The following is an 18,690-nucleotide window of genomic DNA, read 5'->3' on the forward strand; positions in this document are numbered from 1 at the left end:
GCATTTGGTTATTTCACACATTAGAGTTATTGATTTGATGATTCATGGCCCAATACAATAATATTTATTAATGTCACAAGTAGGCTTACATTAACACTGCACTGAAGTTACTGTGAAGATCCCCTAGTTACCACACTCGTGTACACAGAGGGAGAATTCAGAATGTCCAATTCACCTAACAAGCACGTCTTTCGGGACTTGTGGGAGGAAACCGGAGAACCCGGAGGAAACTCACACAGACACGGTGAGAATGTGCAGACTCCGCACAGACAGTGACCCAAGCCAGGAATCGAACCCGGGTCCCTGGTGCAGTGAAGCAACAGTGCTAACCACTGTGCTACCGTGGCACCTCACCATCTTTGGACCCTCAGTTTAACATCTCAGAAAGATGACACCTGAGAGCTCTTGGTAGGGGGTGGGATCCTGAGAGGATGTTCAGTTGGAGGAGATGCACAGCCAAAATCAAAAGAGACCACGTGAATCAGGAAGGCATAGAAATTATCGGCCATTTAAGTCCCAAGAGGGTTTGGTAAGATTGGATGATATCTATTTTAATGCGAGGAGTCTGACGAACTGGGCAGATGAATTGAGGGCACAAATTAAAACATGGGGGTATGATGTCATTGCCGTCACTGAAACATTATTGAGAGGGGGACAGGATTGGTTGGTCATTATTCCAGGATAGTGGATCTTCACGTAAGATGGGGAAGGAGGTAAAAGAGGAGAGGGTGTGTCACAATTTTGGTCAGGACTTAAAGGTAACGAATTACAGCAGTAAGGAGGGGCAGCATCTTAAAAGGCTCTTCCAAGTGAAGCCTCCTGGGTAGAACGTAAAAAACAAAAATAAGCAATCACATTGCTGGAAGTGTTCTATAGCCCCCAAATAATCCGAGAGAAACAAGAGCAGATATGTAGGCAAATTTCCGAGAAGTGTTAAAGTATTAGGGTAGTGGGGGATTTAAACTTCCCCAACATTAACTGGGGTAGTCATAGTGTAAAAGGTTTAGAGGGAGCGGAATTCTTAAAATATGTCCAGGAGAACATTTAAGCAAGTACATAAAAGGTCCTACAAGAGAGGAGCGGTCATGGACTTAAAGGTAACAAAGTCGAGCAAGTGGTTGACGTATCAGTGGGTGAGCATTTTTCAGACAGTGATCATAACTCAATTAGATTCAGGATTGTTATGGAAATGGACAACAATGGACCCAAGATCAAAGTTCTCAACTGGGGGAAGGTCGAGTTTAATAAAATCCGATATGGTTTCGCCAGAGTGGACTGGAAGCAGACACTTCTAGGTAGATCTGTGACAGAACAGTGGGAAGCATTCAGGAAGGAAATAGGGAGAGTACAGGGCCAACAAGTTCCAATCAAGAAAAAGGGTGGGACCAACAAATCCAATGAACCCGGGATATACAGCACTGGATAAGGAGAAAAAGTTAGGCTTATGGTAGATAGAGGGTTCAAAACAGCAGAAGCCGTGGAGGCATTTAGAATGTCCAAGAGGGAACTTAAAAAAAAAAAATTAAAAAAATTAGGGGAGCAAAAGGGGACGGATGACTGGCAGGTAAAATAAAGGAAAATCCTAAGTTGTTTTACAAGTTACATTAATGGTAAAAGGATAACTAGGGAAAGAATAGGGCCCATTAAGGACCACAGTGGTAATTTGTGTCTGGAGCCGGATGTAGGTAGGGTTCTAAATGAATACTTTGTATCGGTGTTCACTAATGAGAGGGACAGTGTGGGTACAGAAATCTAAAATTAAAGAAATTAACATAGAGAGGAGGTTCTGAGTGGTCTGGCAGGCTTGAAAGTAGACAAATCTCCAGGGTCAGATGAAATATATCCCAAGCTGTTGAGTGAAGCAAGGGAGGAAATAGCAGGGGTGCTAACAATAATTTTCAATTCCTCTCTGGCCACAGGAGAGGTGCCTGAGGACTGGTGGATAGCCAATGTGATACCATTATTCAAGAAGGGAGGAAGGGATGAACCAGAAAAATACAGGCCAGTCAATCTAATCTCCGTGGTGGGGAAACTCTTGGAAGCAATTCTGAGACACAGACTTAATTTGCATTTGGAGAGGCGGGGATTAATCAAGAACAGTCAGCATGGTTTTGTGGAGGGGAGGTCTTGTCTGGCCAACTTGATTGAATTTTTCAAAGAGGTGGCCAGGTGTGCAGATGAGGAAATGTATTTGTCGTCATTCACTTGGACTTCAGTAAGGCTTTTGGTAAGGTCATGGGAAATTGATAGCAAACATACACTGCAGAAGATGGCCATTCGGCCCATCAAGTCTGCACCGACCCACTTAAGCCCTCACTTCCACCCTACCCCTGTAACCCAACAACCCTTCCTAACCTTTTTGGTCACTAAGGGCACTTTATCATGGCCAATCCACCTAACCTGCATGCCTTTGGACTGTGGGAGGAAACCGGAGCACCCGGAAGAAACCCACGCAGACATGGGGAGAACGTGCAGACTCCGCACAGACAGTGACCCAGCGGGGAATCGAACCTGGGACCCTGGTGCTGTGAAGCCACAGTGTTATCCACTTGTGCTACCCCGAAGGTAAGAGCCCATGGAATCCAAGGAAATTTGGCAAACTGGATCCAGAATTTGCTGAGTGGCAGGAAGCAGAAGGCGATGGCCGAGGGGTGTATGGAAGCCTGTGTCCAGTGGAGTCCCACAGGAATCAGTGTTGGGGCCCTCGCAGTTTGTGGTTTATATAAATGATTTTGATATAAATGTAGGAGGATTGCTCAGTAAGCTGACGGATGATACGAAAATTGGTGGGGTGGTAAATACTGAGGAGGATAGACTTGGTTTACAGGAGGATACAGACGGGCTGGTCAGATGGGCTGATCAGTGGCAAATGGAATTCATTCTGGATAAGTGAGGTGATGCACTTGGGCAGGATAAGGAAAGGGAATACATGATAAACGGCAAGACACTGGGAAGCACCAAGGGTCAGAGGGACCTTGGTGTGCATGTACACCAGTCCCTTAAGGCAATAGAGCAGGTTGATAAGGTGGTTAAGAAGGCATATGGTGGGCGGCGCAGTGGTTAGCATTGCTGCCACACGGCACCGCGTACCCGGGTTCACTCCTGAGTCCGTGTGGAGTTTGCACATTCTCCCATGTCTGTGTGGGTTTCACCCCCACAACCCAAAGATGTGCGGGGTAGACATAGAAATAGAAAATAGAGCAGGAGGCAATTCGACCCTTTGAACCTGTTCCACCATTTGGTGGATTAAATTGCCCCTTAATTGGAATTATTTTTAAAAAGGAGGCATATGGTATACTTGCCTTTATTAGCTGAGGCATAGAGTTTAAGAGCAGGGAGGTTATGCTGGAACTGTATAAAACATTGGTGCGGCCGCAGCTAGGGTATTGTGTGCAGTTCTGGAATCCACATTATAGGAGGGATGTGATAGCACTGGAAAGGGTCCAGAGGAGATTTACCAGGATGTTGCCTGGGCTGGAGAATTTTAGTTATGAAGAGAGATTAGATAGACTGGGATTGTTTTCCTTGGAGCAGACTGAGAGGGGACATGATTAAGATATATAAAATTATGAGGGGTATAGGTAGAGTAGACAGGAAAAAACTTTTCTCTTGGTGTAGGGATCAATGACCAGGGGGCATGTATTTAAGGTAAGAGGCAAGAGGATTAGAGGGGATGTAGAGAAAAACCTTTTCATCTGAAGGGTGGTGAGAATGTGGCACTCACTGCCTGAAATGGTGGTGGAGGCATAACATTTAAGAAGTATTTAGCGATGCCAAGCGCGGAAAAGTGGGATTAGAATACTTGGGTGGTTGTTTTTGACTGGTGCAGACACGATGCGCCTAAGGGCCTTTTCTGTGCTGTAGACCTCTATGACTCTATAACACCCTCTGTGCTGCACTGGAATGTCAACCTGGATTGTGTGCTCAAGTTCCTGGAGTGGGAATTTCTCTTATTCATTTAAGGGATGTGGACGTCACTGGCTGGGCCAGCATTTATTACCCATTCCTGAGTGCCTTTGAGAAGATGGTGGTGAGTTGCTGGCCTGAAATGCTGTAGTCCCGGTCGTGTGGATGCACAGTTCTGTTCGGGCGGGAATTCCAGGATTTTGACCCAGTGACAGTGTAGGAACGGTGATGTATTTTCAAGCCAGGATGGTGAATGTCTCAGAGGGGAACTTCCATGTGGTGGTGTTCCCATGTGCCTGCTATCCTTGCCCTGTGTCTCAGGGTTTGTAAATTTAACACACTTTGTGGTGAGAGATATCACTGAGCCATGGCTGGCATCTTATTTGTTAGCTATGTTATCTCCTGAGTGATTGCAGACATTGTCCATTAGACTGGCATTGTAGGAATGACTTAAGATGCTGTGGAAATGTCATTTATGTAAGTTAAAAACAATACTGTTTGTCATTTTGAACTTTTCCAATTAATTTTGCGCTTTTTTTCTAGATTTGCGGAAATAGTGTACATAGTTCTGTACACTCCTTGGATTCTGATTTGTCGGCATCAATGGCAGGTCCTGCTACTAAACAGGATGGTGAACCATTTCGAGAGGGCTTACGGAGGGTACAGTCCACTGATAGTCTCGGCACTTCAGGCTCCTTGCAATCAAAGAGCTTAAGTTGTGGGCACAAAGCAAAATCAGCAGGAAATCTGGACGAGTCTGACTTTGGGCCATTGGTTGGAGCAGACTCTGTTTCTGAGAACTTTGATACAGTCTCAGTTGGCTCTTTCCAGATGTCTGGTTCCTTCATACTGACAAAAGATCAAGAAAAAGCAATTAAAGCTCTCACACCTGAGCAAGAGGAGACTGCTTCCCTTTTGTCGAGTCTTACGCAGGTAGTGGATAGCGCTCCCAGTGGGTACAGAATGGTCAGTGAGAAAGAATGGAATTTGCTACAACAGGAGGTGGGTATTTTAACTTGTACATCTGTCAAACATTCATGTGGCCTTCTATTCACTTTATATCCTGTTTACAATTTTGTTGTGAAGCATTTTAAATGTCCTCCAGCCTATCAGTATATTTCCTTGAGCATATTAACATAAAAAAGAATGTTGATTTCAGAACAAAATCTCTGTATAAATACTGTAGCTGATGACTGTTGTTTTAGCTATTACAGGTTGACATTTCTTCTAACACTTGAACCTTATGGACAAAGGAAAAAGACTGTTTCTCTCAGTTCTATATTTCCTGCAAACTGAGCCATGTAACTGTATGCGTGTCTTGGGTGAGATAGCCCCAAGACTGACCATGACCCATTTTACCACTATCCTGGACTCTGCCACCATGTTCTTTTTTTTATTTAAATATTTTTATTAAAGTTTATGTTATTGCACTGTAGAAGACATGGATGAAACGGTTATAATTTACAATTTACAGTGTTCCTTTTCGGCTCTCTCCCTGTTGCCCTGACCGCCCCCATTACTGTCTGCTTGCTGTGACCCTGGTGGTTCCCATTTGTTCCCTCCTCTCTCTCCCGATTCTATCGGCTGTTGGCTTTGAATAGGTCTTGGAACAGGCCAATGAATGGCCTCAAAACTTAGTGGAAATCACCTTCCGACCCTCGGATGATGTACTTGATCTTCTCCAGATGGAGAAATTCCGATAGATCTGCCAGCCAGTCTGCAGCTGTGGGTTTTGCTGCTGATCGCCAGCCGTGCAGGATTCTCTGGCGGGCGATTAGGGAAGCAAATGCATGTGCAATCAGCCCTCTTCCTCACATGAAGTTCTGGTTGGTCTAATGCCATTCGTGAGCACGGCTCGACCCTCACCCCCACAACCTTGAACATCGCCTCAAAGAAGGCTGTCCAGAACCCGACAAATCTGAGGCAGGCCCAGAACATGTAGGTGTGGTTGCTGGGCCTCCCTGGCACCGTTCACATTTGTCCTCCTCCGGAAAGAACCTGCTCATTTGGGTTCTTGTTAGGTGTGCTCTGTGCACACGTCAAACTGCATGAGGCTTAGCCTTGGACAGGAGGTGGAGTTGGCCCTGTTCAGTGCTTCGCTCCAGAGTCCCTACCCTACTTCCATCCCTAATTCTTCCTCCCATTTCTCCCTTGTTCCGTCCAGTGGTGAGAGCGTCCTTTCTAAAAGCTGTCCATATATGTCCCCGCAGCTCCCTTTTTCCATACTGTTCGCATCCAGTAGATCCTCCAACATTGTGTCTCTCGGGGCTCTAGTGTACCTTGTTGGTCTCCTCGCAGAGAACATTTTTGACTTGTAAATGTCAGAGTACCTGGCAGTTCGTTAGTTTTAGTCTCTGTCAGCTCTTCTACGGCCGCAAATCTGTCCCGTCTAAAGTCCCTAACAGCTAGCGTACTCGTGCAGTGATTGATCTCGGTCATGGAGAGGTGATAGATAGAAGCCATTTGCTGCCTAAGACAGTGGGGAATGATGAGAAAAATCAAAGGACTTTTATCCTTGCCCACTTGTGGAGCGATCTATTAGCTATGACAAGCACATTGCAAAAGATGAGCACCTCGTTGACCTGTTTCCTGAGGTATGGAAGATGATTATCAGTGGATAAATGGGACATACAATTGCTGCACCAAGGGGAACCCATCTTCCAGAGTGGAAATCAGCAACCTGTTTTTACAATTATTGATTTCTGTCTCTATTTGGACAATACTGGTTGCTATCTGCTCTTTTTCCCTGATATTTCCCCCCAGGTGCAGAATGCTGGAAACAAGCTGGGTCGCCGCTGTGATATGTGCTCAAATTACGAAAAGCAGCTTCAAGCAGTTCAAGTACAGGAGGCAGAGACCCGTGACCAGGTGAGACTGACTGTCGTGTGGTATTTAATATCTTTGTTTCCTGTGACATGAACAACTCTCCTGGTGTATCTCTGCTCCAAATCTGGCAAGAGTTAGGTGGGGTTGCTGGGTTACGGGGATAGGGTAGAGGTGTGGGCTTGGGTAGGGTGGCCTTTCAGGGGCTGGTGAATAATCGATGGGCGAATGGCCTCTTCCTGCACTGTAGATTCTATGATTCTATGACGGAACGTCCAGATAAGGTATGGTTTACGATCTTTTGGTGCCGTTTTCTGTCTGAATCATTATATACTATTTCTTGTGCCCATCATGGAACAGTGCTGTTTGGTCAGAAATGCTGGTTAATTTTCTTTCTGCTCTTTGCGATAAATCTTTAAACTCGTTATTTTATCCTTCCTAATTTATTATTTACTTTGTCAATCTCAAAGCATATTCCATATGATTTAGCACAGTGGGCTAAAAAACGGGTTTTTAAAGCAAACCCAGGCAGGCCAGCAGCGCAGGTTCAATTCCCGTATCAGCTCCCCGAACAGGCGCCGGAATGTGGCGACTAGGGGCTTTTCACAGTAACTTCATTTGAAGCCTACTTGTGACAATAAGCGATTTTCATTTTTCATTTTCATAAAATCTTCATCCTTAATTCTGTTTCTCTTTGATTATTTTTCACTGAAGAGAAAATCTGCATAATTAGATTCTGCCCAATCACATGCCTTGATAAAGCTTATGTGGTGCTATGACAGTTTATTTCACAGCCAGCTTTTATCCCCTGACAAAATCAAAGCAATTCACTCTCAAACTTCACCCCAGTTACATTTTGTTCTCTTTTCCACAAATGACCCTTTCTGCTGCACTAAATCGCTAACATCCCGGACAATCAGTTGGATTATTTACCGCACCCTTCAGGTAGAACTACCAAAACCCCTTTCTACCCAAGCGTCATGATTAAGATCAAGCCGGCTGACACTCCTGCCATCCCACTCCAATACAGTTTCGAAGACCTGAGGCAATTATGTTCTTATGAGCAAACCCTCATCAATGCTTTTGCCACTTCAAGACTCAACAGTTCAACTGTTCTGCTAGCCGCCATCCCATCTCACTGTCCATATACCTAAGTTTCCAAAACTGCTGCCGTAACGCACACCAAGTCCCATTCACCCATCACCCATGTGCTTGCTGGCAACACGTTGACTTTAAACATTCTTAGACTGATATTCAAACCAAACCATGATTTTACACTCCCTGTCTCTTTAACCTCTTGCAACCCTACAACACGCGGAGGACCTGTATTCCTCTAACTCCAGCCGTATCATGACTTTTGTCACCCAACTATGATGTTCTGAAATTCCCTCTCTAAACCTTTTTGCTTCTCCTCCTCTAGAATGCTCCGTAAAACTTTAGTCCCTGTTCTAATATCCTCTCCTTTAGCTCAATGTCCAAGTTTGATATTTTACTGTGCTAAGTAAATTAAGCGCACTACATAAATACAAGTTGTTGCTGAAAAGAGAAGCAGCTGGAGTGCTGCAATGGGCTTCACACCTCTTGGGTAAAGTGATTTAGTTAATAAAACATTTGCCTGGCAGCAGTTAGCAATAGTTCTGCTTCTGATTTGCTCTCAACAAGCATAAGCTTGCAAGTTTTTATCAGTGACAAGGCAGAAAAGAAGTAAACATTCAATTGTGCAAGTAAGATATTTCACAATGCAAAATTGTGTTTTAAATCTGTGATGGCTCCCTGTCTCTGTTTCTCTGCTCATTTTGCCATTAAAAATAAATGGTACCTATTTAATGAGAAGTGCTGTAAAGTTTGAATTAACAGATTGTCATATATGTGCAATAATTTATCCAATCTGCTCTACAATTAGGAATTGTTCCGTTAAAACAGTAAAGGTCAATTCACTAAGTCAACAGGAATTGTAATGATCAATGGAAAGATTTAGCTACGCCACTATCTAGTTTTAAACCTTTTTATAGGAAGAAAACAAGTGGTAGTTTTGTGGTTAACTGTTCCCTTTCGTTAGAGTGTACCTGGTTAATTTATTGGCCCCGAAATTGCTGAAATGAATCATCTTCCAGCGAGAGCCATGAATTGGATATTTTTTTACCACACCTTTCATGTTGCATTTTTGTTCTGCCAGTTGCTGGAAATGTGAGCTGATAGTGGTGCCCTGAGGAGCATCAGGGACGTCCTGAAAATTGTGTCCAGTGCTTTCTCTCCTTATCCAGTGAAATTTAAGGACCGAGAAAGCAACAGTGGGATATTGGTAAAGGAAATGGGGTCAAATTGGAAACAGAAAGAGAGAAAAAACAGGCAAGGAAAGATCTGATTAAGAGCAAAAAGAAAGGAATTAAATTTATCATTTAAAATAACCTCACTGCATGATTAATGGCTCACATTTCAAAATAATGGCTTTAATTTAATAAAAGGTCCCATAAAGTTTAGGAGCATTATCAAATAAAAGATGACATTGAGCCACAAAGCAATATGAGGGCAAATGACCAAAACAACATAGGTTTTACGGAACACCTTGAAGCAAAAAAGTGAGGTGGAGGTTTATGGAGGAAACTCAACAGGCCTTGGTTGTTGAAGGCACCGCGACATTCATGGAGCACTAAAATTGGGGATGCCAAGAGGACAGAGGTGGAGGAGCAGGTATCCCTGAGGATTTTAGAGTTGGAGAAGCTTAGAGATAGGAACATATGCTCATGCATACATACAAATTAGGAGCAGGAAGAGGCCACTTTGCCCCCTCAATCAGTCCTATGGCTGATCTGATTGTGGCCTCAACTCCACATTCCACCTACTCACGATAATCATTGACTCCCTTGTTGGTCTAACACCTGGTGGGGAATTTGCTGGAGTCTATAATCAGGAATGGGATAACTGAACACCTTGAAAAATTTTGGTCGATCAGGGAGAGCCAATATTGTTTCGTGAAAGGAAGGTCATGCTTGACTAATATTGAATTTTTTGAAGAGGTGATTAAGGACAGGGGAATGTCTATGGATGTTATTTTTATGGACTTCCAGAAGACATTTGATTAGGTCCCACACAAGAGCCTGTTAACTAATGTGGAAGCCCACAGAGCTGAGGGCAAATTATTGACATGGTTAGGATGACAGGTGACAAAGTGGGGTTAATGGGTAATTACTTTAATTGGAAGGAAGTCACTAGTGGTGTACCACATGAATCTGTGTTGTGGCTTCAATTATTCATATTATTAATTAATGACTTGGATTGTGGCATAGAAAGTCACATATCCAAATTTGCAGATGATGCAAAGTTAGGTGGCACTGTAGACAGCCTAGATGATAGCAGAAAACTGCAAGGAGACATTGACAGACTAGGTGAATGGGCAAAAATTGTGTCAGATAGAATTTAATGTCAGCAAGTGTGAGGTTACCCATTTTGTACCAAAAAAGGATAGAGCAGAGTGCTTTCTAAATGGAAAGAGATTAGGTGCAGTGGGATGTCCAAAGAGACTGAAGGGTTCAGGTGCATAAATCCTTAAAATGCCAGGAACAAGTGCAGAAAATAATCAAAAAGGCTAATGGAATGCTACACTTTTTATCTAGAGGATTGGAATATAAAGGCAGAGGGGTTATGCTGCAGCTATACAAAACCCTGAATAGACCCCACTTGGAGTACTGTGAACAGTTCTGGGCCCCATATGGGCCTTGGAGGGAGTGCGACGAAAGTTTACAAGAATGATACCTGGATTACATGGATTGAGTTACAAGGAGAGGTTACCCGCATTAGACCACAAGCATAGGGGCAGAATTAGGCCACTCGGCCCATTGAGTCTGCTCTGCCATTCCATCATGGCTGATATTTTTCTTATCCCCATTCTCCTGCCTTCTCCCCATAACCCCTGATCCCCTTATTAATCAAGAACCTATCTATCTCTGTCTTAAAAACACTCAGTAATTTAGCCTCCACAGCCTTCTGCGGCAAAGAGTTCCACATATTCACTACCCTTTGGCTGAAGAAATTCATCTCTGTTTTAAAGCATAATCCCTTTAGTCTGAGGCTGTGCCCTCTTGTTCTAGCTTTTCCTACTAGTGGAAACATCCTCTCCACATCCACTCTCCAGGCCTCGCAGTATCCTATAATTTCAATAAGATCCCTCCTCATCCTTCAAAACTCCAAAAAGTACAGACCCAGGGCCCTCAACCGCTCCTCATATGACAAACTCTTCATTCCGGGGATCATTCTTGTTAACCTCCTCTGGGCCCTTTCCAAGGCCTGCACATCCTTCCTTAGGTATGGGGCCCAACACTGCTCACAATACTCCAAATGGGGTCTGACCAGAGCCTTATACAGCCTCAGAAGTACATCCCTGGTCTTGTATTCTCACCCTCTTGACATGAATGCTAATATTGCATTTGCCATCCTAACTGCCGACTGAACCTGCACGTTAACCTTAAGAGAATCTTGAACTAGGACTCCGAAGTCCCTTTGTGCTTTTGATTTCCTAAGCGTTTTCCCAAATAGAAAATAGTCTATGCCTCCATTTTTCCTACCAAAGTGCATAACCTCACACTTTTCCATATTGTATTCCATCTGCCGCTTCATTGCCCACTCTCCTAGCCTGTCTAAGTCCTTCTGCAGTCCTCCTGCTTCCTCAATACTACCTGTCCTCCTCATATCTATATTATTCTTTGTAATAATCTTTATTGTCACAAGTAGGCTTACATTAACACTGCAATTAAGTTACTGTGAAAATCCCCTAGTCGCCACATTCCGGCACCTGTTCAGGTACACGGAGAATTCAGAATGTCCAAATGACCTAATAGCACGTCTTTCGGGACTTGTGGGAGGAAACCGGAGCACCCGGAGGAAACCCACGCAGACACGGGGAGAACGCACAGACTCCGCACAGACAGTGACCCAAGCCGGGAACCTGTGCTAACCACTATGCTACTGTGCTGCCCACTTGGTATCATCAGCAGATTTAGCATCAGTGCCCTCAGTTCCTTCCAGATCATTCATGAATATTGTGAAAAGTTGTGGTCCCAGCACCTACCTCTGAGGCAAACTGCTAGTCACCGGCTGCCATCATGAAAAAGACCCCTTTATCCCCACTCTCGGCCTTCTACCATTCAGCCAATCCTCTATCCATGCCAGGTGGCACAGTGATGCAGTTGTTAGCACTGCTGCCTCACTGTGATGAGGACCCAGGTTTGATCCCGGCATCAGGTCACTGTGCGTGTGGAGTTTGCACTGTGCCTATATGGGTCGCATCCCAAGGATGTGCAGGGTAGGTGGATTGGCCACGCTACATTGCCCCATAATTGGAATTTTTTTTTTAAATGTATGGAAGAGATATTTATTCGGATTCAGAAGATAACCAATTTGTTATGCGCGGCACAATGGTTTGCACTGCTGCCCCACGGATCCAAGGACCTGGGTTCAATTCTGCCCTCGGGTATCTGTCTTGTGTGGTGTTTGCACTTTCTCCCCGTGTCTGCGTGGGTTTCCTCAGGGTGCTCTGGTTTCCTCCCACAGTCCAACGATGTGCATGTTAGCTGGATTAGCCATGCTAAATTATCCTTGGTGTCCGAAAGGTTAGGTGGGATTACTGGGTAACGGGGATGGGGTGGAGGCGTGGGCTTAAGTAGGGTGCCCTTTCACCGGGCACACATGATGGTGGCCCGGATGAGCAAGTTTTTTGGGATCGAAGACAGGTGTGCAAGGTGCACGGGAGGGCCAGCGAACCATGTCCACATGTTTTGGGCATGCCCGAAGCTTAGGGGATTCTGGCAGGGGTTTGCAGACGTCATGACCACGGTGTTAAAACAAGGGTGGCATCGAGTCCGGAGGTGGCGATTTTCGGAATGTCGGAGGACCCATGAGTCCAGGGGGCGAGAGAAGCCGACGTCTTGGCCTTTGCGCCTCTGGTAGCCCGGAGACGGATACTTTAGCATGGAGGGACTCGAAGCCCCAAAATCAGAGACCTGGGTCAATGACATGGCTGGCATTCTCAGTCTTGAGAAAATCAAATTCGCCCTAAGAGGGTCAATGCTAGGGTTCGTCCGGAGATGGCAGCCGTTTGTCGACTTCTTCAGAGAAAATTAACATGCAGTTAAGATGGGGTAGGGGGGAGGCGGTTAGTCTAGATTACTGTTTTAGGAAGGTGGGACCTGTGAGGGAGGTAGAGGATCGTTGCACTATGTTTATAGTTGTTTATATATAGTTTACTGTTACTGTTATAAAATCACAAATGCCTTAATAAAATATTTTACTAAAAAAAAGTAGGGTGACCTTTCCTAGGGCCAGTACAGACTCGATGGGCCAAATGGCCGCCTCCTGCACTGTAAATTCTAAGATTCTAATCCTGAACACAATGAGCTCTTAACCTATTTAATAGCTTCCTATACGGTACTTTGTCAAAGGCCTTCTGGAAATCTAAGTAGATTACGTCCACTGGTTCTCCTTTGTCTAACTTCCTTGTTACCTCTTCAAAGAATTCTAACAGATTTGTCAGACATGACCTCCCCTTGCTCAGTCCTATTTTATCATGCACTTCCAAGTACTCCGCAATCTCATCTTTAATTATGGTCTAAAATCTTACCGATGACAGAAGTCAGGTTAACCGGCCTATAATTTCCTGTCTTCTGCCTCCCTCCCTTCTTAAACAGGGGTGTTACTTTTCCAGTCCTCTGGGACCCTCCCTGCCTCCAGTGATTCCTGAAAGATCACCGCCAATGTCTCCACAATCTCCTCAATTATCTCCTTTAGGACCCTGGGGTGTAGTCTTTCCGGTCCAGATGATTTATCCACCTGCAAACCTTTCAGTTTCCACAGAACCTTTTCCTTAGTGATGGCCGCTGCACGCACCTCTGCCCCCTGATTCTCCTGGAGTTTTGGTATCCGCTGGTGTCTTCCACCATGAAGACTGATGCAAAGTAACGATTCAGTTCCTCTGTAATTCCTTTGTTTCCTATTATTACTTCTCCAGCCAAGTTTTCCAGTGGTCCAATGTCTATTTTTGCCTCTTACCTTTTATTGAAAAAACTCTTGCTATCTTCTTTTACGTTACTAGCTACCTTACACTCATATTTCATCTTCTCTCCCCTTATTGCTATTTTAGTTGTCCTCTGCTCGCTTTTAAGGGCTTCCCAATCCTCTGTCTTCCCACTAATGCTCACCACTTTGTATGCTTTTTCTTTTACGTTTATGCTGTCCTTGACTTCCCGCGTGAGCCATGGATCCCTCGTCCTCCCCTTAGCATGTTTACCCCTCCTTGGGATGAATTTCTGTTTTCGCTAGAATTTAGAAGGTTTAAGGGATGACCTGATCAAGATATCAACAGGGAAAGATAGGGTCAATAAAGATAAACTAGATAAACGAGAGGTTGAATAAACTTGGTTTGTTCTCACTGGAACGAAGGAGGTTGAGGGGTGACCTGATCGAGGTCTACAAAATTATGAGGGGCATAGACAGAGTGGATAGTCAGAGACTTTTTTCCAGGGAAGTGGGGTCAATTACTAGGGGGCATAGGTTTAAGGTGCAAGGGACAAGGTTTAGAGGAGATGTACGAGGCAAGTTTTTTTTACACCGAGGGTAGTGGGTGCCTGGAATTCGCTGCCGGAGGAGGTGGCGGAAGCAGGGACGCTAGTGACATTTAAGGGGCATCTTGACAAATACATGAATAGGATGGGAATAGAGGGATACGGATCCCGAAAGCATAGAAGATTTTAGTTTTGGCAGCATGGTCGGCACAGGCTTGAAGGGCCGAAGGGCCTCTTCCTGTGCTGTACTTTTCTTTGTTCTTTGTTCCACTGGTTGGAGACTCTAAAACATTCTTCAAATTACTAGACCGTTCAGGAGAGATGTTAGGAATAATTTCTTCACTCAAAGGGTGGTAGAGGTTTGGAACACCCTCACAAACAGAAGTTGAAGCTAGATCAGTTGTTAATTTTTAATCTGAGATAAATAGATTTTTGTTAAGCAACAATATTAAGGGCTGTGGGCCAAAGGCAGGTAAATATAGATACATAGAACATACAGTGCAGAAGGAGGCCATTCGGCCCATCGAGTCTGAACCGACCCACTTAAGCCCTCACTTCCACCCTATCCCCATAATCCAATCACCCCTCCTCATCTTTTTGGACACTAAGGGCAATTTAGCATGGCCAATCCACCTAACCTGCACGTCTTTGGACTGTGGGAGGAAACCCACGCAGACACAGGGAGAATGTGCAGACAGTGACCCAGCAGGGAATCGAACCTGGGACCCTGGCGCTGTGAAGCCACAGTGCTATCCACTTGTGCTACCGTGCTGCCCTATATTTGGATTAGGCCACGGATCAGCCATGATCTCATTGAGTCACGGGACAGGTTTGAGGGGCTGAAAAGCCTACGCCTGTTCCTATGGCCAGAATCTATCCACATCTGCCTTGAAAATATTCACAGCTCTCTAGGAAAGAATCCATCGAATTTGCAGTGCAGAAGGAGGCCATTCGGGCCCATCGAGTCCACCGGCCCTTTGAAAGAGCACCCCCACATAAGCCCATACCTCCACCCAATCCCAGTAACCCCACCTAACCTTTTTGGACACTAAGGGCAATTTATCATGGCCAATCCACCTAACCTGCACATCTTTGGACTGTGGGAGGAAACCGGAGCACCCGGAGGAAACCCACGCAGACACTGGGAGAACGTGCAGACTCTGCACAGATAGTGACCCAAGTGGCAATCGAACCTGGGACCCTGGAGCTGTGAAGCAATCGTGCTAACCGCTATGCTACCGTGCTGCCCAAAGAAATTTCCAAAGATTCATAACCCTCCGAGAAATACATTCTTCTCATCTCCATCTTACTTTTAAACTCCTCCACAAATTGAAACATCCTTTCAACATCCACACTGTCAATCCCTCAAGATATTATACTCCAATGGATACAGACCAGGGCTGTCCAACCTTTCCCCTTAAAAACTTCAGTGTCGCTGGATCAAAGTCCTGAAACTCCCTCCCAAACAGTAGTGTGAGGTATTTGGACTGCAGCAGTTCAAGAAGGCAGTTTACCACCGCATGCTTGGAGGGCCGAAGGGCCTGTTCCTGTGCTGTACTTTTTTTTGTTCTTCTTTTTATTCTCAAGGCACTTGGGGATGGCCAATAAATGCTGGCCAGTCAGTAATGCCTACATCCTATTGATGATTAAAAAAAAAAAAAAAAAAAATAATGCTTGTTGCCAGTTGATAGATATGTCATTGTTACAGTTATATAGAAGTTGGTTCAGCCGCATTTGGAATATTGTGTCCAATTCTGGTCACCACACTACCAGAACCACATAGAGGCTTTGGAGAGAGTACAGAAAAGGTTTACCAGGATGTTGCCTGGTATAGAGGGTATTAGCTATGAGGAGAGATTGAATGAACTGGGATTGTTCTCCCTCGAGAGACGGAGGCTGAGGGGCGACCTGATAGAGTTTATAAAATTGAGGGGTATAGATAGGGTGAACAGTTGGAGGATTTTTCCCAGGCGGAATTGAAAATTACAAGGGGCACAAGTTCAAGATGATGGGGGAAAGGTTCAGTGGAGATGTGCGGGGGGTATTTTTTACACCGAGGGTGGTAGTGGCCTGGAATGCACAGCCAAGTGAGTTGGTTGAGGCAGATACGTTAGCGACCTTCAAGACTTATCTGGATAGGCACATGGACAGATGGGGTATAGAAAGGTACAGGCGGTTGGTCTAGATAGGACACGTGATCGGAGCAGGCTTGGAAGGCCGAAGGGCCTGTTCCTGTGCTGTAGTGTTCTTTGTTGCTAAATATTACGAACTAACAAATCCACATAATGCATGCAAGATATTTATTTAAAGAAAAAAAATCTTGACAAAGCTTTGTACTCACTTGAAACAAAAAATGCTGGAAATACATGGCGGTCATCACCTGTGAAGAGGACAGATAGGGTGATGTTTAGCGTGGTGACCTCTTCCACACTCCCTCTTTCATTTTGTCCTTTTCATTCTCTCTCTATCAGTCAAGGGTGCTCTCTCTCCACACAGGCACAGAATAACAGCTACTTTTTTTCATTTAGATCAGTGACCTCTCCCCTTTCCCCAGAAGACATTGAGTATAAAAATAATTTAAATTTGTCTTGTGTTAAAAGTGATACCATGCATTGGACTCTTTCTGATGTTGTGTCTATCTACTTTACTCTACAGGTAAAGAAGCTGCAGGTGATGCTACGTCAGGCCAATGAGCAGCTGGAAAGAACAATGAAGGAAAAACAGGAGCTGGAGGATTATGTCAAAAAGAGCTCTGATGACACCAGTAGCCAGGTACCTGGCATAGCAATACTGATATCTGTAATTAGCTACAGTTTCATCCAGAGCTTGAGACATGCTGATAAAATTCTGTTTATGTAGTAGGTGTTTTTTTCCCATCAGTTTGATGCAGCATTGGGCAGCATAATTGAGCACACTCTAGCTATTGATTCCTTGGATCATCAGCACTTTTCCAAATACCAAACAATTTCAGTGGCAGCACAAAATACTGTAGCATGTCACTAATTTCCATAATTGTGGAGCTGTGTAGAATATCCCAAGATAAATGGCGAAGATGCACTGAAGTGACTAATTCAGTTTGTAATCTGACAACAACATTTCCCCCGTTCCTGCTCCCCTCCAGTAAAACAACATGAATATAGCTGAACAACTCCGAGTGCCAGGTGGAAGTGAGTACAGAAGTAGGCAGATTGTGCAGTTGTCTGGTGAGATGGTGGGTTTGAGCTGCCTGGAGACAGCTCTGGGGGAAGATGGGACAAGCTGGATGGGCTGTGCCTCAACAGGGCTGGGACCAGTATTGTGGTGGGACACTGTTAGTGCTGTTGGGCAAAGGTTAAATAACAGGGGGAATGGGAATCTCAACATAGATTCAGAAGGAAAAGAAGCTGGAAAGAGAAGGCAGGAACTTTTTAAGCAAGTGTGGAAGGCAGAGCAAGAAAAGGCTAGAAATAAATAACACAGCAGTTATTCGGTGATTAATTTTTTTTGGAGAAAATTAGAGTAGCCAATTTTTTTTTCCAATTAAAGGGCAATTTAACATGGCCAGTCTACCTAACCTGCACATCTTTGGGTTGTGGGGTGAAACCCACACAGACGCAGGGAAAATGTGCAAACTCCACACGGACAGTGACCCAGGGCCGTGTTTCGAATCCGATTCCTCAGCACCATAGGCAACAGTGCTAACCACTGCACCACGTGGCGCCCCTGTTAAGTGATCAATAATGGATGTTTCAATGCATGGCGTCTCGTGGATAAGACTGATGAGCTAGGGCACAGGTAGACACTTGGAAGTGTGATATCATAGCTAATGAAGCATGGCTTAATGCCAACTAAAATTTCCTGGTTACAGGATTACTGGCAAGGTGCAGAGGGGCTAGAAAAGGAGTTAAGGTCACAGTAGTGGTAAAAGAAACAAGTGTAGTATCAGAATAGCTGTAATAATAAAAGGAAGGAACGATCACACAGCTGGGAATGAACTATAGACCCCCAAGCAGTCAGGGAAATAAAAATGCAGATTAGACATAAACACAGAATTAACAGTGCAGAAGGAGGCCATTCGGCCCATCGAGTCCGCACCGGCCCTTGGAAAGAACACATCACATCTACCCAGTAACCCTATCTAACCTTTTTGGACATTAAGGGCAATTTATTATGGCCAATCCACCTAACCTGCACATCTTTGGATTGTGGGAGGAAACTGGAGCACCCGGAAGAAACCTCCACACACATGGGGAGAACGTGCAGACTCCGCACAGACAGTGACCCAAGCCGGGAATCGAACCTGGGACCCTGGAGCTGTGAAGCAACTGTGCTAACCACTGTACTACCGTGCTGAGAAGTGCAGAAGCAATAATGTACTAACAGCAGAGCCATGGTGGCACAGTGGTTAGCACTGCTGCCTCACAGCACC

The 18,690-nt window shown here is 44.8% G+C and overlaps 1 protein-coding gene across 6 annotated transcripts in view; it reads left to right on the forward strand.

The window, feature by feature from the left end:
- rabep1 (rabaptin, RAB GTPase binding effector protein 1) overlaps positions 1-18,690 on the forward strand; it is a 234,420-nt gene that overhangs the window by 126,110 nt on the left and 89,620 nt on the right. For all 6 annotated transcript variants that reach the window (XM_072469129.1, XM_072469133.1, XM_072469131.1 and 3 more), the window contains exons 9-11: positions 4,450-4,908; positions 6,670-6,774; positions 16,938-17,054. In XM_072469129.1, coding sequence (XP_072325230.1) covers positions 4,450-4,908; positions 6,670-6,774; positions 16,938-17,054 — 681 coding nt within the window. The remainder of the gene's footprint in view (positions 1-4,449; positions 4,909-6,669; positions 6,775-16,937; positions 17,055-18,690) is intronic.

The sequence above is a fragment of the Scyliorhinus torazame genome, chromosome 12, assembly GCF_047496885.1.
Source record: "Scyliorhinus torazame isolate Kashiwa2021f chromosome 12, sScyTor2.1, whole genome shotgun sequence".
In the NCBI taxonomy this organism is placed as follows: Eukaryota; Metazoa; Chordata; class Chondrichthyes; order Carcharhiniformes; family Scyliorhinidae; genus Scyliorhinus; species Scyliorhinus torazame.